Source organism: Talpa occidentalis, unplaced genomic scaffold, assembly GCF_014898055.3.
Source record: "Talpa occidentalis isolate TD23 unplaced genomic scaffold, MPIMG_talOcc4v2.1 talOcc4.2, whole genome shotgun sequence".
NCBI lineage: Eukaryota > Metazoa > Chordata > Mammalia > Eulipotyphla > Talpidae > Talpa > Talpa occidentalis.
In genome coordinates, this window is record NW_023602073.1 from 73,042,183 (window position 1) to 73,067,862 (window position 25,680).

The 25,680-nt window shown below is 40.2% G+C and overlaps 1 protein-coding gene across 1 annotated transcript in view; it reads right to left on the bottom strand.

Annotated features, from left to right (window-relative positions):
- Nucleotides 1-254: 254 nt before the first annotated feature.
- The window catches only part of GCLC (glutamate-cysteine ligase catalytic subunit), a 39,663-nt gene continuing 14,237 nt past the window's right edge, over nucleotides 255-25,680 (bottom strand). The window contains exons 2-16 of the mRNA XM_037519874.2: nucleotides 18,766-18,878; nucleotides 17,470-17,652; nucleotides 14,673-14,786; nucleotides 13,020-13,078; nucleotides 12,795-12,928; nucleotides 9,357-9,431; nucleotides 8,810-8,926; nucleotides 7,917-8,055; nucleotides 7,366-7,478; nucleotides 6,767-6,859; nucleotides 6,394-6,498; nucleotides 3,938-4,019; nucleotides 3,754-3,857; nucleotides 3,560-3,680; nucleotides 255-2,585 (exon numbers count right to left, since the gene is read on the bottom strand). Coding sequence (XP_037375771.1) covers nucleotides 2,374-2,585; nucleotides 3,560-3,680; nucleotides 3,754-3,857; nucleotides 3,938-4,019; nucleotides 6,394-6,498; nucleotides 6,767-6,859; nucleotides 7,366-7,478; nucleotides 7,917-8,055; nucleotides 8,810-8,926; nucleotides 9,357-9,431; nucleotides 12,795-12,928; nucleotides 13,020-13,078; nucleotides 14,673-14,786; nucleotides 17,470-17,652; nucleotides 18,766-18,878 — 1,764 coding nt within the window. The 3' untranslated portion in view covers nucleotides 255-2,373. The remainder of the gene's footprint in view (nucleotides 2,586-3,559; nucleotides 3,681-3,753; nucleotides 3,858-3,937; nucleotides 4,020-6,393; nucleotides 6,499-6,766; nucleotides 6,860-7,365; nucleotides 7,479-7,916; nucleotides 8,056-8,809; nucleotides 8,927-9,356; nucleotides 9,432-12,794; nucleotides 12,929-13,019; nucleotides 13,079-14,672; nucleotides 14,787-17,469; nucleotides 17,653-18,765; nucleotides 18,879-25,680) is intronic.

Below are 25,680 nucleotides of genomic sequence, written 5' to 3' on the forward strand. Positions count from 1 at the left end.
GAGATCTCTATGTACTTTAGTTTGATAAGCACCACTGTAAGATCATTCAGATGAAGTCAGAGCTCTGGGAGAGGTGAACTTCCCAGATGAAGATGTAATTACATGAACTTGGGGGTGGAGGGAGGTAGGAGAGGGACGTTAATCCAAAGACATGGACTGCAAGCTCTTCAGGACTTGTGGGCTCAATCTAAGTCTTGCCAGTGTAGATCAGTGTTGTGCCCAAGATCAGCAGACTCGGCGAGCATAGCCTCCAAGAATCCAAAGACAGCTGATATAAATGCAAAACGAGTTTATTACTGGCTCAAGTCCGGGCCCTCGACATGCACCGATGCAACGGCAGAGGTCGAGAGCCCCGAACAGAGGAAGCAGGGGTATCTTATAGGGTCATTAGTGGCGCGAATTTTGAAAGAAGCTGGCAATTACTCACTGGCTACTACAAAGGCATTTTGGCGCACCGTTACAGTTTCAAACTGATTGGACGGTTAGAGATGCTGTCCCATTTATGGATAGGGATAGGACTGCCCTCATTGGCGGCTGGGGTGGTCTGCTTTTTCGTCACCAAGTGGAGTGAGGGTTGTGACTGCTGAAACTATCTCCGGAATGCGGCTGGACAAGGACTAACATATCAAGGTGGAGGATATACAAAATGGCGAAACCTCGGCTAAGCTTGGTTCCACATTGTGTGTGCACACAGCAACTTACTCAGGACCTACCACGTGAGCACTGACTTGGCACAGCAGTAGTTTGCAGGAAAAGTAAAATCTACAGTGAGTGATCATTTCAGTTCCACATCAAAGCCCTCCCTTCCCAACAGGCATGTCGGCTACTAAGAGAGGAAGTATCTGTTTTCAAACTGTGCTTCTTTCTAAAAACATCTGAGGATCCCGAAGAGAAACAATTTCATGCACTATCTGGGCTAATTAAAAAAAAAAAAAAAAAAAACACAACACAACATATTGCCATCCTAGTGTAGTTGTAGAACTCACACATTCAGGTTTTCAGAATGCTAATTCCATTTTATTTCCTCACACCACAGTTCATCTGCCCTTTTACATTCTGATATACACAACATATTGCAAATGAAAAGCAGGCATTTCCATTAATCCTCTGAAATGCTGTATGAAATATAACAAAACCTAGTTTTTATACATAAAGAAGCTTAGCTGAAACAGCTTTGTCAAAATCTCTTGAACTTAGCATTACAATTTAAATATGCCTGTAAAGATTTGCATAATCTATACATAGTTATTTCAGAAGCAGTTAAGACTTAACTGAAAAATAACATCAACAAAAAGCTTTAACAATTAAGGAAACTTAAATTATTTACAATTCAACATTTAGGGTCCTGATTCACATAACTTAGTGTATATATCATGATTTATTTGGGTTTCATAAGCAGCTGTAGAATATTCTTAGGTAAAACGTAGAGTAAATGGCTTCAGAAAAATGTGTATGAATATGCTTACTGGAAACTTGAAAGAAAGAACAGAAACCTAAGCAACTGCATTTGATTTGAAAATTTAAGTTTACAGAATAAACAGGGGCCACAAGAGAAGAGGTGGTGCCATTTTTGACAATATTCTTGATACGTACGGGAAGAAAAGTGATTCTTCCCCTCATTTTCTTTGTAAATAATTCTTTCCCTTTTTTTAATTAAAAAAAAAAAATCACTACATGTGAACTTGGTGGTAACTGCCCTTATTCCTACAGAGTTATTTTTAAACTTATGCCTGGATCTGCAAATCTAAACAAAGAACAAAAGTACCTTTTATAACAGCCGTCAGTTCGGTAGGTTTCACTTGGTGCCGCACGCTTTGGCAGCTATTCTGATTACCAGAAAAACATCATAGATAAGGTGCCAGAAATCCAAGATTACCCTTGAAGCACTTCAGTGGATTCGTAGTGATTTTATGTATAAAACAAAGGAGATGACTCAAAGAAAATTAACAAACTTTTTAAAGTGAAGTGATAAATTTCAGGAAATCAGGTCCCAGGTAACGTCTTAAAAAAATTTTACAGTAAACGTTTTAAACTCTGGAATGCAGGTATAGTACAATTACCAGCACGCTACATTTACAAAACTGCTTTGACAGTAGTTTTTCCAGAGTAGGAATTGAAAAATGTACAAGCCAGTTCACAATGACTTTAGATACAATGTTATTAAAATACATTGTTAATCATAAAAATACTTTACTATGTACACTGTATAAACTCTAGATTTACCTACTGAAGGCAGCCTTTAAATCCAGGTCTGGTGGACTGGCGCAAAAACACTGAGTTCTATTGTTTGGTCTTCATACCGACACATGGGCGGGAGGTCCACAGGGTGGGTTCTACAACACACAGCAATGTATTTCTCCTTCTGCAGGACAGCTAGTTGGAAGAGTCAGTTTTACTTTCACTGTATTTTCCTTTCCTAAATGCTGGTCCAAGTAACTCTGGGCATTCACATAATTCATTTGCAATTTGGTTACACTTGAAAATAAGGCTATAGTTCATTTCATCGGTTATCACACTGTCTTGCTTGTAGTCAGGATGGCTTGCGATAAACTCCCGCATCCACCTGGCAACTGTCATTAGCTCTCCTAAAGGAAAAAGAAGACACATAAGTTAATAATAGAAGTGTTTCATAAACACAATCTTGAAGAAAAATCAGTATGACCTGTTTATGTAGCTGCACGTTTCCCAGTATTTGACATCTTACTCCTGAGGTAAGAATTTTAGGGTGGGGACAGGCAACTGCATCAAGCTATGGTGGCTGTTAGATGCTCCCCAAACACCACACTGCCAGCTCTTGAGAAAAGGGAGACAGCACATGTACCAGAGCCTGTGTCCTCCCGTCTAGCTAGAAGGCTAAGATCACATAAGCCAGAGTCATAAGACTACCTCAGGGAGAGTAGGTCCTCAATTTCCCACAGTCAACCTTGATCAAAGAGGTGGAGAGAGTAAAGAACAGTAAGCAGAGTAAATGGAGAGAGAAACTGGAAGACATATCATTTGAGGGAGTTATTGCTTGTGTCTCCAGAAAGGTTCCAGATTCCTAAAGAGAAATATAGATGTCACAAGCACCAAGACTGCTGCTCCCCTTGACCAGGCACTTGTCAGACAACATCAGTGTTGTGCCCTCTAAGTGGACAAAGAAGGAGGTTCCTAGGATGTCCACTGTATGGACACAGGCTGAAAAACCATACATCTTAGGTGTGCTGCTTGTTGAACCTATCGTTACTTAGCTGTATAAAAAGAGCCATGATGTTCAATGAACACAGCTGGATATATGATGATTAGGCCATCCAGATACCATCATCTAAGATGCCATCGACATGAAGATGTACCACTGTCCCCAAGAATTGGTACAAACAAAATACTGCTAATCAAATGGACTGTCAAATATTAGGAGGTGTATCCAACTGCAGAGGTGTCATAATGTGGAAAGGTGAGCACTGATAAAAATGTGGCATACTTGAAAAAGATTACTTTAAGAAACAATACTGTAAGATTGGGAGGTTCTACCTATATTATGCGATTTCAAAAAGAGACAGAAAAGCAGAAAACACCACACCTGATGCTCTCTTCTTAATGAGCTTCAGGTAGTTCAGAATACTACATCTGGTGTCGACATCCACTTCCATGTTTTCCAGGTAGGAGTTCAGGATTGGGATCAGTCCAGGAAACACCCCTTCCTACAAGAAGCAGGACATGTGGTTACGCCCTGCCTATGGATGTAAGCTGTGGGGTGTGCTATGGGGGCCCTACCTTCCCATTGATGATGGTGTCTATGCTCATCAGTGTGTACTCTTCTGCTGCCAGCTCCGTGCTGTTCCGGGGTGGGCCACAGCCATCCACCACAGCGTTGCCACCTGCCAGGGCAGAGAGCAGGGGTTCTTTAGTGGCCTGTCAGAGGCTCAGGGGACCCTAGAAATTCAAGAAAATGTAGTACCTTTGCAAATATCCTTCCTGAAATAAAACATTCCCCGCAAGACAGCATCTCGTTTCTGAGCTACCTTCATGTTTTCATCAACCTAAGGAAGAAAAACAATCACTACTAAGTCAAAACATTCTTCACCAAACACATAAGTTTAGATCCTTCCTGGCTACTGCAATTAGGGTACACTCCGAGAGTGACTCAGCTCTCCCCTCCATGCTTTCTAGTTGCAAGAACAGACTTTTTGCATTTATGTGGGGTCTGTGTCACTCATAGATTGCTATGTGCTTTTTAACAACGATTAGGGAATTCTGAGAAGTTTACCTTAAAAAACAAAGCAAAAACTTATATTCATGTAGGCAATCTGCAATTCAAATCACCTTTGTGAGTGAACCCAGGCAAGTGGTTTGCCCCTGGCATAGCACAGTGACTTACTCAAAGTCCCAGGTCAACCAGAGCAGAGAGTCAAGTTCTCCTGACTTCGGGTGCAGCATCCTATCCTCCCTACCACTGGGGTCTTAGTATCTCATTTTGCTTATAAAAAGGAAAAAGTCGGCAGGTTGTCAGATCTGGAATAAGGTTGGCCCTCCAAGCACAGAAGGTCACCGATCCTGTCAGCCTACCTGGTGGCTCTGGCCAGGTCAACTAATTCACAGGTAAAAAAAAATACTCTTTGTGAATTCTCCATTTTCCCAAGGACTTTCTCCCTCCTGCTACCATCCCACATATCCCAATCCTTTGACCCTCTCCCCCTGCCCGCTCTCCCTCAAACTGTGAAACCATACATTCAGTTGGTGGATCCTTAACGTGAACAGGCAGCATACAGGATGAGTCTTCTTTTTTTCAAATCCATTCAGCCGCGCTCGGTCTTTTGACTAGAGAATATGTCTATTTACATAGCACAGTGACTGACTGAATTGGAGAATCCAGTCCATTTACATTTAAAGCCATTATTGATAGGTATGTATCGCTGCCATTTTGTTTATTTTCTTTTGTTAATTTTCAATTTGTTCTTGTAGTTCCTTTGTTTATACTTGCAATCTTATAGTTTGACATCTTTCTTCAGTGTTATATTGAGATACTGCTAGTGTGTTTCTAATATGTTTTTTGCTTTATGGTTACCTGGACGTTCGCATATAACAAACAGCCTATATATTTAACAGTCTGTTTTAAGTTAGCAGCAACTTAATTTTGAACTCATAAAGCTCCACATTTTTGCTTCCCACCTTCCCCCCCCACCACCATGTTTTATGTCTTTGGTGTCACTTTCAATATATATTTTTTAAATGTATCCCTTAGCTAATTATTGTAGTTTTAACTAGTATTCCTACAGTGATGCCCATGTGTCACGCTGTTTTTGTCTTTCAAAATATTCATTTGCTTTATAAGTGTCTCACTGAGGATAATATAATCTATAGGCCCAACTGGGGCCCTCTCTTTAAATCTATTAAAAGCTTTCAATTTCTATTGATTTTCAGATAGCTATTCATATACTTGCAAACAAAGGTTTAGACAAGGATTCTCCCTTAGAGGAGCTGATCTCCCCCAGTAGATAAACCCATATGGGCAACTTGGGTTATCTTTGTTATTTTTGGTCTGAATCTAGCAAGCAGAGACAGGCTGCTGGCTAGGCTTCCTTTCAGGGTGTTTGGGTGGGACCAGGCTGGAGACCCCATTTATGCAGGGAGTAGGGAGTGAGGTATCTTGGGAGCAGATGCTGGGCTAGCCAGATTTATTCCTTCTTCCACGCTCACTGTGTCACAGGCATGCTCTGCTTCTCCTTTTCTCTGGCGCTAAACCTCAGCAAACCTCTCTTTCTGCCTAGCAGCTTTTCCTGGTCACTCTGTGCCAGGAGACTCACTGGCCCAGGAAACAAAGGCCTCTACTTAGCCACTGCCCCAGGCCCCACAGCTTTGCTCCCTCAAGACTGAAACTCTTTCAAGCCTCTGCCGGGAAAGTTCATTTTTTGGTTTGTGTTGGGATGGGGCTAATTAATTCAAATTTGTTTTCTGATCATTCAATGCCATCTACGTTCTCTACAAACACCTCCACTTTAGTTCCATTTTTAACTCCTCCCATCCTAGTTTTAATATTGTAATCAAAATGGGATTTCTGAGAGAAAAAAAATCAGTTTGTGGATCTCACTCCAGCTATCACCTTGAATTGAAAACCTCTGGAAATAAAGTGGGTTTTTCAAACGCAATTCTGAATCGCTTTTAAATTGGCTAAGTAGTTGCGGTTAGCACCCATCCCCCACTAGGAATCCACCAACACAATACCAAAACCTATAGTATAAACTTAGATTTAGAAAGAAAAAATAGGGTGGAAGGAAGTTTAGAGTGAACAATTCTAAACGAGGTCAGATATTGAAATATATATAAATGAACAAATACATCCACAGATAATCTATATCTGTGGATGTATTTGTTCATTTATATATATAACATCAGTTTAGTGAGACACATTCCTACCTTTGACAGTGGAATGAGAAAATCCAACTTGTACGAAAGGATCACTCTGGTAAGCAGCACCACAAACACCACATACGCAGAGTTCTCAAAATCTGTTAGCTGAACCTACACAGAAGCCAAGAGAAGTTACTACAGACCAATCACAGAAACCTGACCTTTCCTGACAGGTCCCTCCCAAGTCACCTCTTATACCTCCACTATCTATTCTCAGTAATCAGTCCTCCGTAGCTTTGTATCTTGCTTTTAACATGTACAACTTGTTTTATATTGCCTTTTAATTACTCCAAGAGCCTCTGATAAGAGCTTCAGAAGTCTGATGGGCAATGGGAGGATGGCTGTTTTGGGTCAGTTCAAGTCCATGTGTGTGTCTTACCTCCATGGGTCGAAATTCTACTCTCCACCCAATATCTGAGTTTGGAGGAGGGGGCTTGAATCTCATTGTCTGCCAATTTGTAGACTGAATATTCTATAAGACAAAAGCAGAGAACAAAATCAACTTTCCACATGTTCAGGTAAATAGTGGGATGATCTGATATTTAATAGAAGACTATTCAATGTCCATATCAAATACTTTTCAACTTATAAATATAAAAAAGGTACAAGGTAACATTTCCCTGGTATGTGACCTGCTAGAAAAACAGCAGCAAATGTTTAACAGAAACAGCGTGACACATGGGCATCACTGAAATGACTAGTCATTTTAGGTTTTGTGCAGCATGCTTGCATTTTGTGCAAAAAAGAGGAAAACACTGAAAAAAATCAGAACTTGAGATATAACCACTAAGAATCATAAAATAAGGGTACTTTAAACCAATTTAAAATTTTTCTTAGTTCTTTACTGCACTGGGTAATGAAAGGCATGTGAGATTATAAGATTCCCAACGTCACTAATTCCTTGCAGATACATAAAACTGCCTCCATCTTGGCATTTAAAACATGTTTAAATGCATTTAAAACCAAGAAGTTGCCTACCTCAAAATGATCAGACTCGTTGGCATCATCAAGGTGTATTTTCTCTTCAAACAGAGTCAGCGGGTCTCTAATAAAGAGATGAGCAACATGCTGGGCCAGGAGATGATCAATGCCTGTGAAGAGAGGCCATGCGGGAGACTCACTCCAAAACTCAACACTCCACTGGCTTAGAAGCCCAGGAAGTTTGAAGAAAGAGTATCTACAAGGCTTAGAAATGGCTGGCTTATTCCCTGTTTTCATGTGGACCAGGATTTAGTCCTGTGGACACTGGGGAAGTGTCAAAAGTTTTACTGGTTACTTACACAACGCCTGCTGGGGCACTGGTGTGGACCTAGATACACACCTCCAAAGTAAGTTCCCTTTGCTAAAAGTCAAGAAAATCTCACAAGTATTTGTAACTTGAAACTTTAGGAACAAGCAGCCTCATTAGAAAAGTTAGAGACTTCACACTAAAAACAGAAACCAGACCAGATGTCAGCAAAAAAGTTTAAAGGAGCTTTGAAGAACTAAAGGTGTATAATCAAACCTAGAAAAAAGGAACAAATTCTTACCTTCCTGCAACAGCTGTTCATAGATTTCTTTATCAATCGTTAGGTCAATGTCATTATAATTCTCACCACACTTAGATAAATAACTGTCTATTGAATCATATCGGGATTTACTAATCCTATAGTTATTGTTCTTCAGCGGCTAAAATTGAAAAAAAAAAAAAATGCCACATTAAATGATCTGGAAACAAACACCCACATAGCTATGTTAAAATGCTAAATATTTTATATATGGTAACTAGAGAAGAATATTCAATCTTAACATAAGAGCCTAAAAAAAGAAAAAAAGGTTAACCCTGAAAAGCATCATTAGGGAAAATTATATTACAATATCTAGATGCAATTTAAGTAGGTTTTTCTCTGGTATAAGTTAAGGTGGTTTACTCATTTTTTTTTTTTTAGCATATCACTTTCATCCTTACTAAATTAGGAAAATAAATGCCAAAATAAAATGAGGGTATCAAATAACCTATCCTTTAAAGTTTATTTCATTATTTAAAGCTGAACGCATGTTCAACAATTTAGGAATAATTACATAAAGACCAGAGCAGTGGTAGGACAGCATTACTCATCAACATTAACAGCCATCAACATTAACTTCCAAACTATAAGAAAATGGTACTACTAATTTTAGAAGTTAACACAAATACAGATGTCAAAAAATGATAAAAGTTAATTCCCACCCAAACCAAATCACATTTCCATATATTCTCCCTGAAACAAACACTGTGAAACCAGAGGCCAGAAATAAAGACAGGTTTATGTGAATTTCTTTTCATGTATGATTGATCTACTCAGGATAAAAATTTAAGAGAGACTTCAAAATTGCAAGTAGTCAAAATAACCCCGTTTTACCTTCTTGATTTAAAAAGGCTAGTAAGGAAAGTTATTCCCACCTCCAGTCCTCTCTCCTCTCGAGTTCTATCATCAACAGATGCAGAAATCACTCCCCAGCGACAATCAATGTCTGACACATAGCCTCGGTAAAAAGGAGATGCAGCACTCAAAGCCATCTAGAAACAAACACAAGTCAGCACCTTCAGCACTTACATGTTGAAAAAAGCTGCATGCAATTCTTTCTTTCTTTCAAGAATCAGTTTATACAACCTCTGCATAGTTCCATTCCATCTACCTGTGCCTGCTTTCTCATCACGAAATACACCAGGCTCAAGTTCTTAGATTTCACACATGTAAGTCACCCTTGCTATATTACAGGGACATGAGGAAGGGAAAATGACAATGCTTACACCTGACACTTTATTAATGTCTTTCTGCAACAGTAACTCTCCACTGCTTTGAGTTATCATTAGCTCTAAATCTGAATACCATTTATGTTTATGTTCATTTCCAAATGAAGTCTTAAGTGAACTCTTGACTAGCACACAACAAATTTTGCACTCGCAGTCTTCACACAAATAAGTATTTAAATAAAGATCTACTTACAACAATTGGGCAGATAGTAGCCAACTGATCATACAGGTATCTGGCCTCAGATATGCTGCAGGCTTGGAATGTTACCTATTTAAGAATTGCAAGGTATTAACAGCAACAAAGACTCATTAGCTTCAGGACTTCCCCAAGGGTAAAGTCTGAGAAGGAAGATAGAGTAGAGAGGGTGCCTGGTATGTGATGGGCATTCCATCGGTGACAACACAACCAGGAATTTTGTTCAAAGGCTGTTGTGGATGAACTCTGCTTTTTTTTAAAAAAAAAAAAAAGTATTCAGTCATGTTCCAATATATATAGGCACAACTAATATAAGTAAATAAATTCCTAAGTTAAATAATATTAAGAAGTCAGGAAAAAAATAGATGCTTGATGAATGATGAAGTTCAGCAAGCCATTTCCTCTTTTTACTGGTTTATTTCCTTCCATAGTTCCCCACTTGACTCCAGTTAGCTTGGGGGTAATACAAACTTTGGTACAAAGATGATTTGGTGATGCTAGCAATGGGTTTCGAAGTTCACTGGTGGCAGTATGGGGACTAGCTTGGAAGGGGGCAAGACTGGGGCAGGGAGAACAGGAATGACTCTATACCTGTTACGGGGAAAGTTGAGGAGGGTTGGTGGAGAGGCACTACAGAACAAAGAGAGCAGGTTCTGGCAACCAGTGGGGTGGAGAGTGAGGGCATGACTTAGGTTTTGACTTGAGTGGTTTCCTAGGACAGACAGAAGTAGAGGTACCATGTCACAAAGGGCTTAGGAAGCCAAGGAACAGGCCAAGGAACAGACAAAGAAACACTCTAAGTGGCTGGGTATCCAGGGATGGTGCTTAGAAGAAAAGTCTGAGCTGGTGAAATACTTGGGGAGAAGGCATTGATGATATCCTGAGGATGGACAGATCGCAAGTGGGTTAAGACAGACATTTAAGTTAGGTGGAGAAAAAGATCTCATAATTAATACAAGTCCTCTCATGACAATTATCCAAGAGGAACCCAAACAAACTGGCTTCTTTGGGGTGGGAGGCAGTAGAAGGGGTAGGGAACACAAATCATGTTTGTGTTAGCAAATGTGTAATAATTGCAAATCCTAGAAAAGTATGTGTATGAAAATCAGTAAACTAGAATTCAAAAGCTGGGCTACAACACTGAAGTGACTTAGTTATTCTAAATATATTCAGTAAGCTATTCTAAATATATTAGTCTCTAGCTTCCTTACTCTGCGCAGTTGATGTACCCATTACCAAATCAATTATCACTGTGAATAATGGTTTTACTAGGGGAAGGAAAAAAGTTCTTATATCTTTAGAAGGAATGAATATATTAACAGTTTGGGCTTTTGGTGCCCTTTAAAATAGATAAAGAAAAGCAGTGTCACTAGGAAACTAGTGGAAGGAGAAAAAAGAAGACATCTGAAAAATCTGTGTTAGACACCTAACAACTTATCTAGAACTCAGTTTTGAATTCACATGATTTGAGGCAGGGGGGCAACCAAGCAAAATATGCATGAACTTACTGACATGAACTTATTATTAAATGATTCCTGAAAAGTACCCCAAGAGTTAAGAATTTGACTGTGGTTAAAATGTTTTTTGCTCTGTATGGTAAGTTTTCCATTAACCTTTAAAATTACACTACTTTTCCACTTTACTGAGATAAGCAGTAAAGGGTTCCTGGTTAAGGGATGCAAAGTAGGGTTCACAGTGTCTCATCTGCCACACACTTCACATTATCTGTGCTAATGATTTTAAGTGAAATATTGAAATGGGGGTGCTAGACATGCCACTGAGAAGAAAACTTATTCCTAAACTCAGGACAACACTTAAATTGGATGGGAATTGTGTCTTCAGACAATAAAAATGTTAACTACCTAAGACTAAAACAATCATTTCTATAAATAGTGTTTCAAGGGAAAGATTACCTCTGTGGAAAGGCATGACTGTGCTATCCATGGCAAAACACCTGGCTTAATGTTAAACCAAGGAAAAGTGATTGGTACTCCAACAGCACTGATCCAATGTTAAAGCTATGTACTCTAAGTTCTAGGGCTTAAAAGTTCTTTGGAAATTATTTGCAATTAAGGTAAGAAAGTAGATATACAGTTAATAGTCAAAAGGTTTTTTTTTTTGTTTTTTTTTTTCATTAAGTGTGACCATTTGTTAAGGAAATTTACTGACCTATACTGGAAGATACATTTTTTAAATATTATCTATGTAAGCCAGAAAAGTAGGCAATTTTATCTGTGGCCACACTTATTTAAACAGTTTATAGCATGGAAAAACTGGACCCAGGTATTCAATTTTGGTTATACATAGGTATAAAAATAAACATATCCAAGGCGTCTGTGCAGAAAGGCACGTGTTGATGCTGCCGCTATTAGACTGTGCGAACCAGGCTGGGCTTCTTGGCCCCTTTGAGAACACTCAGGCTGGCGGTTCAGTGGGCCTCACATGGGGACAGGCTTTGCACAAATCCAGGCCTCGAAAGACACCATTTCTAATCAGTCAAAGTGAATAGAACTGCATAAAATCTCCTTGGATGATAACAAGAGGACTCTCTTTTTCATTTGAAATTCTCAATTTTGTATTTCGTGCAGCTTCTACTCTTGTCCTAACATGGTTTTATTCACATTAAAGGTTAAGACAAGCACTTCTGTTAATATAAACAATAAAATAAATATTAGCTTAGAATCATACCTGAAAGAGACCTAAAAACAAACGCTTCTTTTAACTGATGAGAAAACTGAGGCCAAAATTGGGGGAGTTACCCTATTACCAGAGTAGTGCTGGCCAAATCCCTAATGCAAGCCCCTGGCTGCCTAATGGACTCTGTGCAATCCTGCCCAGGTCCTGAGTGAGTTTGGGTACAATCACTGCCAGGGGCACCAGTAATCTGATTAGATCCAGGGGAAGTTTTAACTGGGTAAACAGAGAAAGGAAATTTTATCTCCTGTGTAACTTAGCCAGGGGCAAGCGAACACAGGCTGCTAACTATTTTTTTATAGTGCTAGAAGGCCTGACATGAATGTGAAAATTTAAAAGTACAAACAATTCTTCCCTGAGATCATAAAATTATTGGAGTGCATCCATCTGAGCTCATTTTCAAAAATGAGAGATTGAGTGATGTTTACAACCTCAAAACTCGCCCATCACTAGATGGCAGCAGAAATTAGGTACAAAGAATAGAGATAGTGACCATGGGATAGTTCACAAGTTAATTAACAATAATATACCTTTATGTTCAACTGCAGATTCTGTACACTCTCTGTCAAAAAAAAAGCTTTCAATGTATTTAGTAAAGTAACTTCAGTACACCAGTGCTACCATTTCAACCTGATTAAAATGGGATTTGTTTTTTTAAAAAAGGAAACATGCACATATGAAGAAGTTCATGAGTAGAAATGCAAGAGGACACTTTGCAACTGTGGATATTTGAAATATTACCTGGAGACAGCAATTGCCCATCCCGAAACCCATGGCATCCATATAAATGTGATCAGGCTTAGAAGCCTTTGCTGCCTCGTCATGCTCGGGAAATGTTTCTATAAATGGAGATGGTGTATTCTTGTCTTTAAATACTGTATTTAAAAAAAAAAAAGGAAATGGATGAGAGTCAGATATTGAACAACAACTCAAACAGGCATTTCTCCCACCTGTCTACAGACTTACTTGGTACATTGATGACAACCTTCTCTCCTCTTCTATGTCGGATATTTCTTGTTAAGGTACTAAAACAGACAACCAAAGATTGTATATCAGTCCCCTAAGAACCATCATATAAAGACATTGGTTATATGCAAGTAAATAGATTGAAATCCCTCATTAAACTAATTTTATAAGATGGCCTCACAGAAAATAAATGTGGATCAAGATACTCAGAGGGAACGTTCTGAAAGAAGACTGTGCATTAATCCCACTTCCTTCGGCATTCTTGGAGAATGCCGTTCTCTACCTGCTTAACCCCTCTTTTCTTGGCTCTCGGCAACTCACCAAACGAAGTTCAAACATTTGGGGCCTGTCACTGTCTGATCTCACCCTAATACTTCCCATGTTCACCCCAAAGACTTAAATAAGTCAAGCTAGTACTCACTTTCCCCAGATATCTCTGGAATCCCAACACCGCATTACTCCCTCCTCCCTCGAAATTGCAACATTGATATTTACCCTCTAGACCTGTGAGGTCTGATCCAGAAGCTACTAGACAGCATTATGGCTACTGAGCACTTGACAAGTGGCTAGTCCTAATTAACATATGCTATAAGGGTAAAATACACACCAGATTTTGAAGACTTTGTACAAAAATTAATTTTCTTAATAACTTTTAAATATTGATTACATGTTGAAATAAACTTTGAATGTATAGTGCTAGGTAAAATACATTAAAATTAAATTCACATTTTTGCTTTTTTAAAACATGGTTACTAGAAAATTTTAAATTACATTTGCAGCTCACATTAGGATCCTGTTGCTGAAAACTCAGTTTAAATACCACAACAGCCTCAGGAAGACTGCCTTGATGCCTTTCGTGACAAGCACCCTCCTTTTTCCAAGGAGATTCTCTGGTGCTACCATATTTGACATCCATTATACGTTATCTTTTCTTGAGGCTGAATGTCTGCTTTCTCCTTAGCATACCATTATCATTTGCAAGTTGGGAATTTTGCCAAAAGTCCTCCCCAGAGGACTCTGCATATAGCAGGTGTCTCGGACTGTTAAAGGAATGAACATGGAGAAACCCCAAAATCCCTAACTCTATATCAGCAGCCTAGATTCAGAATGACAAGTGAGACTCAAGGTACAAAGATCAATTCAGTGTAGGTCTTGAAGTGATTTAAAATCCAGGAATTAAACCACAAACTAACAGATTTAGATGTCAACAGAAGAGAAGGGGGAAGAGTGCCTCTTAGGTAATAGGTGTTGTACCTATTTTACCTGATTGCCAGGGTATGTAGAGTGGGACAGGCAGATCACAGATACTGGTGGTAACTTGCACGGGGAGGAAAAGGCAGGAATAACTAAGGGAATGCCCCCCAAGCCAGGGCTGAAAAAAATATCAGCTAACTAAAGCAAAAGACAGAGGCAACACTAATGACTTTAAGATGACTTGGAAAATGCACAAATCAAGCTCGGATACAAGAAATGACAAGCAGCGATGTGGGGACCAAGTATATAAACATACTTATTTATACTCTTAATTGTGTGTGTGAGTGTGTGTGTGTTGTATTCCCTGGGTAATTTCGAAACAAGTCAGATTTCAGTAGATGCTCAGGAAGGGTCCCAGTTCTGAAGGAAGGACATCCGTTTTTAAACAGTCATACTCACCTGAAGCGGGGGTGCTTGTTTATTGCCTCATCAGGAAAGAAGAGAGACTTGGAAGCTCCTCCTTCAACGGGGTTGGGCTTGAACTCGGGCAGCGTGAACCCTGGACAGCCTAATCTACAACAAATTGAATAACTCAATCGATGGGATTTGTTTTCAGGAATTAATTATGTCTTGCCATCACCACCTGTTAAAATCACTTCACGTCTGTGATCCCCTTGAAGCTCCGGCACACAAATATTAAGTATTGTGCCCCTTTACAACCACCTCCAACAAGCCCTGCACTTTACCTCGCTCACCAAGCTCTGCTGTGCTTCTAGCCCTTTACTGATTTTACCTGGCAGTTTCACTAATTGTCTACAAAGCGCTTGCATACTATCCCTCCCTCTATGTCACTGCAGGGACCTACAGCACACAAGTCTCTTCATTTGGTTTTGTGAACTATCCAGGATTCCCTCCAGGCAGCTTCTGAGGCATCCTCCTCTACTGACTCCCCCCTCCACCCCCCCTTTTTTTTTTTTTGCCTCCGCAGCTTACCTCAGAATCCCTCAAGATTAGGTAGTATCTCTACAGGTGTCCCCAGAGATCATGCTCTGTAGTCTGAAACCCAACCCTATAATCTCATACTTGACCTAAAGAAGAACTTTAATTCCAGCTCAGAGATAGAAAGTTTTGTATTTATTCCTAAATATAAAGCTTAAATTCCACATTAATTGCAGTGACCCACCAGTTCTTCCAAGTGAAGAATTTTAAGGTCATTGTTAAGTGTGCAGTGAGGGAGGACAAAGACTAACAAAGTTAGTGGAAGCAAAACAAGGGTGGGTCTTGTCAGGACCCAGATCAGCTGTTAGGAAAAGTGGCTTAAAAGCCAAGACTAATCTAGGCCTTATTTTCAATCCCTACCTTTTATAAAATAAAATACCTGTTGGCTGCCTACCTCTACCTTGTGAACAACAACTGAATTTGCTGATCTTATCTGGAAAACAGTTCCCAGTCCCATGAAGTGTTCCTGGGAGCAATTTGCTGCTCTGTGCATTATTTACTGTAAGCTTGCAACCTTGGTTAGTCCTTTAGGAGAGTTATGAAATCTGAGGGCTTCTTAACCAATGAGAATTCCAGAAGAGACGTGTTTTTTCAGTAGGAAGGATGTGTGGGAGGAAGGATCCCAAGGCACTTCCTTTCTTCTAGATGAGCTCTTTGCAAGAGAACCTTTTACAGCAAAAGGGATGTTAACCACCTGTGCTGTCCCAAACTAATAAGGTGGTCACTAGCCAAATGTGGCTACTGAGCACTTGAAATGAGGCTGATGTGACTGAGGAACTTAATTTTTCATTTCATTTCAGTTTGATTAATCCAAATGTAAATGTTGCACGGTCACTGTGTTGGACTGCCGCCCCCCACTACAGAGAACAATCACAGCTTACACAAGAAACCAAGTACTCCTTTCCTTCTTGATTTCAAAATACAGTAATACTTTTATTTTCACTTACCATGGCTAGAAGGTAAGGCTTCTACAGATAATTATTCTTGTTGTATTTCACTGGCTCTGTGGGTATTTGGCTACTCTTTGTCTCTACCCCTAGTTCACAAAGAGCCAAGTCTGCCTGCCTGCGCTTGTGACACATTCCCCATGCCACACCGGTCCAGTGTGGGGCAGACACTCAAAAGGTCTGAGTGAATGTCAGTCATATTTTTTACCAACTCCTTAAAACATTCGGGCAAAGGCATATACTCTCTTCCAAACAAACCTGCCCACCCTCACCCAGCTGGGTTTTCCTTCTCTGGCAGCGAAAGGGGAGTGGCCTGCACAAATAGAACAAAGGAATCACAGAATATGAGATGCTTCTCTAAATGATTGATGAGTTGCTTAAATAAGGCTTTAATTATTTAAATGTTTCAATAAGATTTTCAAAAAGAAAATTCCCATTTAAGTGTCCTTCTGAGATCAAAGGTATGACTCTGAATGCCTGTTCTTTGTGGACATTTATCAGGACCCCAAAAAAATGGTGTAAAAGTAGTTCAAAGTGTTCTAGGCCACGGATACCGATCTCCAAGGCTCTTTTGAACTTTGAGGAGGTAAAAGTGTATTTCCTCAATCTGACAGATATCTAGCATAGAAAAGTCACATTTACCATTTGGTGGAACTGCATTCTTAAGTACAGGTCCCACATATAATCGTATGATATTGTGTATCTCATTCTAAGCTAAGAACATAACTTTACTGTTTATTTTATACTACTTTTATGAACTTTTAGCTATAACTGGATTTGATAAACTCTGAGTTTTCTTTTCAGCATAATGTCCAAACGTGACCAATGGCTGCCCTGTTCAGAATTTACCTGTACTGACAGCAACCGAGAGCACTATTGGCAGCCCTTCAATAGCTGCTCTCTGATTTGGCACCAACTTACAAGTGGGAACAACTATTATAGCTGAGTGACAAGAGCACTTTGTGTTCACTGGGAGACTCGGCTACTCCTCACAGGGTCAGAGCTGTTGGGCAGTTATATCCCTCCCCCCACTCAAGGGCTGCCACACTGCTGAGCAGTCCTGGTGGTCCTCCCCACTGAGTGTACGTGAGTGCTCTTACCACAGTGCTCTGGCCAACACCTATCTATTGAAGCGGGAATGCAGTTTCTGCCTATAGTTCTAATGTAGAATCTGTTAAATGTCATATATAAAGCATGAACTGTATGCAAAGTGGGAGAATTGTAGGGTCAATTGCTTGTGTCATGATTTGCTGTCTATAATATAACCTAAAGCTGTGCAGTGTCTACTGGGCACATGTACAGGAGCTAACCTGGGAAATGAAGTTATGGTGCAAAGTGCCTGATTTTCTTCTAATAAAGAAGTCGCCTCCTTCCGACGTTTTCTCATATTGTCTTCAACTGTGTTGAACTCAGACATGGTTCCTCCATAGGGTTGGCCGGGTGTCCCTTCAATCATGTAACTCCCATACTCTGGCCTCCAAAGGGTAGGGTGGCTACAGAGAGGAAAAAAATTCATCTTATTCTTTTAAAGCTGCAGTCTACTCAATTTTCAGACGTTTTAAAAAAGTTGCTTTAAAATGCTTAGAAATCATTAGGCATAAATGAAGCTAAGAATTTCTTCACAATTCCCAAAGGCTGCTGGTTTTCCATAGTTCTTCACCAAGTTCAAAATAACTGAGAATGCACACAGGGCATTCACTATTTAAGACAAGCAAGCCAGGGGCCTCCTCAGTGGCGCAGCGGTTGAGCTCTGGGTTGCGAAGTTGCCCGCAGCCTCTGCAGCGCTAGCCACCTGAGGAGGGCCCCACATGGCGTGCAGACCTCTCATGCGGCCCGCTGCTCCCCTCAGCAGTGTGCTTTGGTCCTTCTGCCTGCTCTGCTCCCGGCTCTGGCTCTGGTGAATTCTCTCACCCTCCCGCGCTTCTGACTACCCAGTGCTTGTATGTATGTATAAATCAATCAATCAATCAATCAATCAATCTTTAAAAAAAAAAAAAAAAACAAGACAAGCAAGCCAGTCCTCTTTGAGAGAAAGGAGATGAGGCCTTAAGAGCTCTTTTAGTTCAATGCTGGGCCTCCAAACTCAAATGCAGTCTTCCAAAATCCATCAAGTAGAAAAATGAACTGCAGAGTACATATCCCTTTCACCTTTGTCTACTGAAATAAAGAAATATTTTACAAACATCCCGCCAGCCAAACAAAATCCATCTGCAAGTTTCATCTGGCACCAAGTTTTGTGATCTCAGTAACTCTTTAGCAATGCTTTCTTTAACATTTAGTAAGAGTAAACAGGTTTTATACTGAGTTTACTGTTCTGAATATTTTAACATATTAACGTAGCTAAAATGCCAATATCTGATGAGGTAGGCATTATTACTATTCCTACTTTTCAGATGAGAAAACTGAGGTACAGAGAAGTTAAGTAACTTGCCCAAGATTACCCAGCTCTTGAGAAGAGAAACCAGGCTGTGAACCCAGGCAATTTGGAAACAGAGTCTAAGCTCTGAATTGCTTACGCTAGTCTGTAACCTGAGCATCTGAGAAAGAATCTACAGTTCTCTAATAGTTTCAGACCCACACAACAGGCGTTGAGTACATCAACTTACTTTGGGTTTGTCCGTTCCCCCTTTTCTTGTAGAGTTTCAAGAACTTCCTCTCCAGACAGGACCAACCGGACTTTTTTATTTTCATGATCAAAAGATACCAGCATGTATTCGACCTATTGAAAATCAAGGAGAGAAAGATTAACATTCTTTTAGGCTCAAGCTCAGTGTGACCTTTAGGAGAAGACAGGAAACACAAAGGTTGGAGCGAATCCACAGCAACATTTGCTTACACCACAGCACACAACAAGCGTTTGTTTGCATAATATGAAAACCTGGTGAAATGGTCAGTTATTATGGGCATTGTTTGAGGACAAGAACTCTTAATCCATAAGTCCTTCTTTGCCCAGTACTACTGAAGATCCTGTGGGAAGGTGAAGATGCCCGTTTTGACAAATTGTACATTTTTTTTTTAAAAAAAGATTTATTTATTTATACAAGCACTGGGTACAGTCAGAAGCGCGGGAGGGCAAGAGAATTCCCCAGAGCCAGAGCAGGGAGCAGAGCAGGCAGAAGGACCGAAGTACACTGCTGAGGGGAGCAGCGGGTGGCAGGAGAGGTATGCGCGCCATGTGGGACCCTCCTCCAGTGGCCAGGGAGCAGCCGGGGATCGAACCGGCGCTGCAGAGGCTACGGGCAGCTTCGCAACCCAGCGCTCAACCGCTGCGCCACAGGGGAGACCCTGACAAATTGTACTTTAAAAGAGAAGTATTTGAAAGCTAAGAATCTGCAAATTTCGGTTATAAGAAGACGTTGAATTTTGAAATTTATTTCCTCAACTGGCTTACTATAAAAGTTTATGAAAGTGGGGCCTCCCCGGTGGCGCAGCGGTTGAGCGCTGGGTTGCGAAGCTGCCCGCAGCCTCTGTGGCGCCGGTTCGATCCCCGGCTGCTCCCTGGCCACCAGAGGAGGGTCCCACATAGCGTGCGGACCTCTCCTGCCACCCGCTGCTCCCCTCAGCCGTGTACTTCGGTCCTTCTGCCTGCTCTGCTCCCCTCTCTGGCTCTGGTGAATTCTCTCACCCTCCCGCGCTTCTGACTGTACCCAGTGCATGTATAAACAAAACAAACAAACAAACCAGCAAACAAATAAATAAAGCATGCCTCTTTAAAAAAAAAAAAAAAACGTTTATGAACGTGGTTATCTGGGCATTCTAACCAAGGTAGAGGATCCTTACTCACTGACCAATTATTTAATAATCCCTCTGTTACTAAACCATAATCATAAATACCAATGTGGAGAAGCTATTTTAGGATTTTTAACAATTTGATTTTGTTTGGTCAAGAATAATTTAATTCAGCTTCCCCATGGTAAACCATATAAATTTTACCCTGCAAGATGCACTAGTGCATTTATAACAATATCTGGTGGAATTCTTTAAAAATCAGGAGTTAAATACCAAAGTAAGGCTTTTCTGGGCAGAGTACAAATAGAGCTTGTTTTTGTTTTTTCCAATTGCAAGCTTTAAATAGTGAAGGGCACGGATTACTATTTATGACTGAGATAAAGCATACATTATCCATATGTAAGTGAAAAGGTAGTGAAATGGATCATTCAGGCAAACATTTGCATTGCCTAAGACAAAAGACAAAGAGGAGGCACACGGGTGCCCCAGGGGCAGAGCAGTATGCAGACAGATGTGTTTTGTTTGGCTTATTGTAATATGTAAAAAAAAAGAAAAGGCAAGTAACAATGCATCCACTATCTATTTGACATTTCACATATAAACCCAGATTCTCAGCCTTAAAAACAAACAAAGACCTAGAAGCCAAGAACTGGGTGCTAGTCCTTGGGGCTTGGCCCAGGCCGCCCTCCTCTGAAGGGTATGTGCTGGTCTGCTGTGGCCTATTCCCTCTTTATGTGTACCTGCCTGGTCCCCAAAGGCATCATCTCTTATCACAGAAATAGGTTCAAGAAGCTATTTTGAAATCTAATTATAAAGGGCAAAAATGTTAGTAACCATAGGAAATAGCATGATGGGTTTACAACTTTAACTTTCAGTTAGCTTTTTAGCTGCTGCCACGGACACACTGTGTGTGTGTGTATGTGCATATGTCATGTGTGTGCTATTCATATACTGAAGTCTGAAATCCCCAATGTGATGCTATTTCGAAGTAAACAAGTTTACTGGGGGTAATTACGTCATGAGTGTGGAGCCCTCAAGATGGGATTAGTGCCCTTAGAGAAAGAGATGTGTAAGCTCTCTTCACCATGTAAGGACATTATGGCCATTTGGAAGGGAGGAAGAGGGCTCTTACTAACAATAATGTGCCTGCATATTTGGCATGGAACTTCCTAGCCTCCATAAATGTGAGAAATAAATGTCTGTGGTATTTGGGGCCTCCCTGGTGGCGCAAGGGGCTAAACACAGCACTATGAAGCAATCCGCAGCCTCTGCAGCATGAGTTCTATCCCCGGCGGCCATGGAGCTACCCATATGGCACAGCAGATCTCTCCTGACTTGACCGCTGCTCCCCTCAGCAGTATATTTCTGTCAGTCTGCCTGTTCTGTTCCCTACTCTGTCTCTGGAGAATCCTCTCATCCCCCGCTTCTCTGGCCCGTACCCCAGCTCTTGTATGCAAAAATAAATAAATAATCTTTAAAAAAAATGTCTGTGGTATGTTATAGCATCTTGAATTTGTTACAGCATCTTGAATGGACTAGATTGTCTTATATAAGCCTCCGTTCTTCTCGCTTTTATTAAAATGTCTTAGTTCAAGAAATGGGTAAGACTGCTTGATTTAGGTACATGAGTCAGAAATGTGAGATCTGCACCTGTACAGTCATTCAATGTCAAGTTCCTGAAAACTGTAGGCTACAGAATCTGGAACTGCACCCAACGTTAAGTTCAGCCCCTCAGATGATTTCTACAGATTCAGGACTTCTGAAATAAAAAACCTTACAGAATAGGAAACTTGGTTAAGTCGCATAAGTATGTGAAGTAAGTTACCTTTAAATGAACATAGAGAAAGGGTACCTCATGAACTTTTCATATATGGATCCTAATCTTCAAACCCATCATGTAAAGCAGGCATATCACCCTTTAGGACAGGTAAGCAAGGCTGGGAAAGGCTGAAGAAGGGGCCCAAGGCCACAGATATTGGAGGAGGGATTTGAACTGAGTCCTGCCTAGACTCAAGGTCCAGTACACGGGTGCTGCTAGGAGGATGGCAGTCTTGACCAGTGATTTAAAAAAAAAAAAAAAAAAAAAAGCTTGCAAGCTATGAGGCAGTGACAGGTTGTAATACTGGCTGAAAATCTCTCACATTGATTATGCTCCCATTTTATGGAGCGGGCCTGACATTATAGCATAAAAGCTTAGATTAGATTAATAGTTACAGTTATAAACAGACTGGCACCTCTTAGGCCCAGGGCAGAGTCCATTTGTTGTATGCAGCAGTCCTTTCTTCCCAGCTAGAGGCGCCTCCCTACTATACAACTTCCTCCTTGATCACCAGCTCCAACACATCTGCCTGACATCTGTTATCTTCTTACCCTGCTAACATTCTTCTTGAAAGAAAGATATTCTAGTTTACCGGGTTCCCATCTTTTATCTATTAAAAGGAAAAAAAAAAAAAAAAAACAACTATAGTTTGTACCAACTATATAAGCTAAACTGCAATAACTTTTCTTTCCTAGTTTTGAAATCATTGAAATCCTTGGTTTTCAAAGTCACTCTTAGCCTGCAAGTTTAAAGCATGGGTGCTGCAAAAGAACAAAAAGCTTAAACTCAGTTTGAGTTTTAAATATCAAGCGGATGACATTTAAAATGCTAAGCAAAACAAAATTAAGAAAAAAGTCATCCCATAATCTCGTTAAGCAAATGAAAAAAAAAAAAAAAAAAAAGAATATTTACCAAATGAGAAAGTAAAGCAAACTTTCTTTTGGATAAAATCTAAGTTCAGTTAGAAGCCCTAAGGATTCTCTGGACATTTTCCAAACTCAAATGTAAAGTGTTCTGAGGTAATTCTCCTCTATAATCACCTTGGCTTTTTTGTATCAGTGCTCGAAATGGTTCTTTAATATCAGTTTTTTGCTCTTTTATTTAATCCTTCACTCACCCATCTCAATTTATTTCCAATTCTAGTTCATATGAGCACTGAATTAAATCAATCTGCATCAGAGCCATACTAGAGCTGAAATGGAATTCAGTTAACCTAGTTGTTCAGTGATAATAAAAAGTGATCCATTAAGACACAGTGATTTGTTAGTTCTGGATTTTGCCTCCACCCTAAACTTTGCTTTTGCATTCAAAGGATGAGAGGAAGAGACAAAATTAAAGAGAAAATAGCATAACAGGACACAGAATCCCTTCTGTACAGCATAGACCGAAGGCTCAGACTGCACAGCTTCCTAACTTTGAATAGCTGGTAGGCACTACACCCAGAGTTACAGCATCTCTCCCTGCATACTGCACACATATGCACAACTCTAAAAGCTTATGCCCTAACTGCATCACAAACCTGTACCAGAGTGACCAATTCAAACTCGTGTAATTAAGATTAATTGCATGTAGCAAAAATTGCCGGAGGGATCTAACTCTCAGTCCACAGATTACACTCACTAGATGTAACCTGGGGACATGCTTGTTGGTGCCCATCAGTTATCTTCTCAAAGTGGAGCAAACCAGCCCAACAAAAATAACCAGTCACTGCAAGACATTCATATTTTAAATGGGTACTACTGTTACTATACATAAAATTAACATCCTTTAGATTCCCATTGCTTAAGCACTAAGTTTTATCCCACCAGAATAAAAGTCAGTAATATCTCTGAGCTATTGAGTCAAAGACAAAGGCACATTCAAGACTATTATGTAGGTACGTGTTATAAAGTGTTGCTAGGAACAACTGGCACACAATAATCCTCCAGTCATTCAATGCAGGTTTGCACAGGTGTGAGGTGCTTTATGTTCATCTGAAATTCGGCCAATAAAAATAAAGAATCTTAATTGCAGGTGATGTAAGTACCCAGTAGAATACTGATCATATAATTGACAGTTAACTACTCAAGGCACTCAAGTTCAAGATAACAGTTAATATTAAAATACTAAGGGGCCTCCCTGGTGGCGCAGGGTTTGTTAAAGGCAGTGCTATCGGACTATCACCAGCCACTGCAGCAGAGTTCAATTCCCGGCTTGCCAGGGAGGTGACCCACATGGTGCAGCAGACCTCTCCTGCCTCGCCCACTGCTCCTCTCAGCAGTGTATTTCAGTAGATCCTCCTGTTCTGCTTCCCACTCTCTCTGGTGAATCCTCTCATCCCCCTGCACCTCTGGCTTATACCCCAGTTCTTGTATGCATAAATAAATACATCTTTTTAAAAAAATTAAAATACTAAGATGTTCAGGATGTATATTACCTTTAGATAGCATTTTTCTTAAATATGAATATTATTATATTGTCTTTAAATAGCACTTTCTACTTGTTTCAAAATTTTTTTAAACATTTTTATATTTTACCACAAGGGTTAAGATTTCAGAAAGTTTAGAATTTGAGGATAGGATAGACATTGTGTAAAGTTTCTGTGTAAATTCAAACAAAGGAATTTTCCCAGAGAAACAATGCTAAGCAAAGGTAAGAGTATTTAACCCATGCTGTGTTGGACCCTTACAACCAAGTCCCTGAGGACAGTGGGCCCTGAGGTTCTACGTTTCCTCCCAGACAGTATAGGATGAGGGCTGCCCCCTCCTGTACCCTGCAGAAGGGGCTGGTTGGGTGAAGATGGCAAGGTGAGTGAAGACAGAGTACATAAGGACAGCGAAAACAATTACAGCTAAATGATCTGAGTGCTGGAGATGACCAAACAGAGCTGGGCATGTGACAGGAGGATCTGGACCAGTCTAGAAAGCCAGACTAGGAGACTAGAAGGCTGCCTGGATGGAAGGGGCAGCCAGCAAACAAGAGGCTCTACAGATGCATCCACGTAAATAAAGCTTCGGCAAGAGCCGTTGCTTTCCCAGACCACCATTCTGACTGTAGCACAATCACCTGTTCAGTTACACAGAGATGCAGATAATGGCTCAATCTGCAGAGACCACGTCAGGGCAGTCCCTTCTTAGATTATAAACTGGAAGCTAGCGGCCATGCCTTCTGTCCAGAAGTCTGTTTCTTCATACAGCCAAGTACTTGTGAGCAATATTTTTGAGCCCTCTCAAACATTGAGCTGAATGTAATACCCACACCTGGAGTATCCAAAGAGAGGCTAGCCAAAGTGATGTTAATTTTTTTAATCACTTAGCTAGTGAAGACCTGAAAGACAACAGTAAAAAGAGCAACTATGCTTAAAACAGTAAATAAGCCCCCAGGAAGAAATTCAAATGCAGATGTAGCAAGCTGGACGAGGCACAGAGGCACAGAACGTGGTTTAAGATGGACTCCCATTAGGCAAGTCTATTGATGACACTACAAATATGTGGTAATGTTTGAGCACTTTTGGGGGTGCCGATAAATACAAGCCAGAAACTAATATAAGTGCTTCTGAATGGCCATGAACACAGATATTTTAAACTGATATCTGTTAAAATGTTATATTTAATTATCCTTGGCACCCAAAAAGAAATGACATGGTAGTTTAGTCTATAATTACATCAAACTCTTATTAATATCTTATATATTTTGGCTTTCTCCCTTACTATGTCATTTCACGGTGCAGAATTACATAGGGTATACTCTAGGAACGTTTATACTTTTAGAAATCAAAATAAATGTAGTCTTACCATGACCTGGTCCTTTTGTCAGCACCATATTCTAGGGCTTCAGCTTTCAGAGCAATTTGGATTTTTTTTTTAAATCTTAGTTTCAATTTTTACACTGTATAAAAGTCAATGAATTTCTTACGTAACTAGGCAAAGCAACTTCCTTGAATCACTACCTTGGCCCACATATAGAAAACAAATTCTTCACATGACAAGATTAG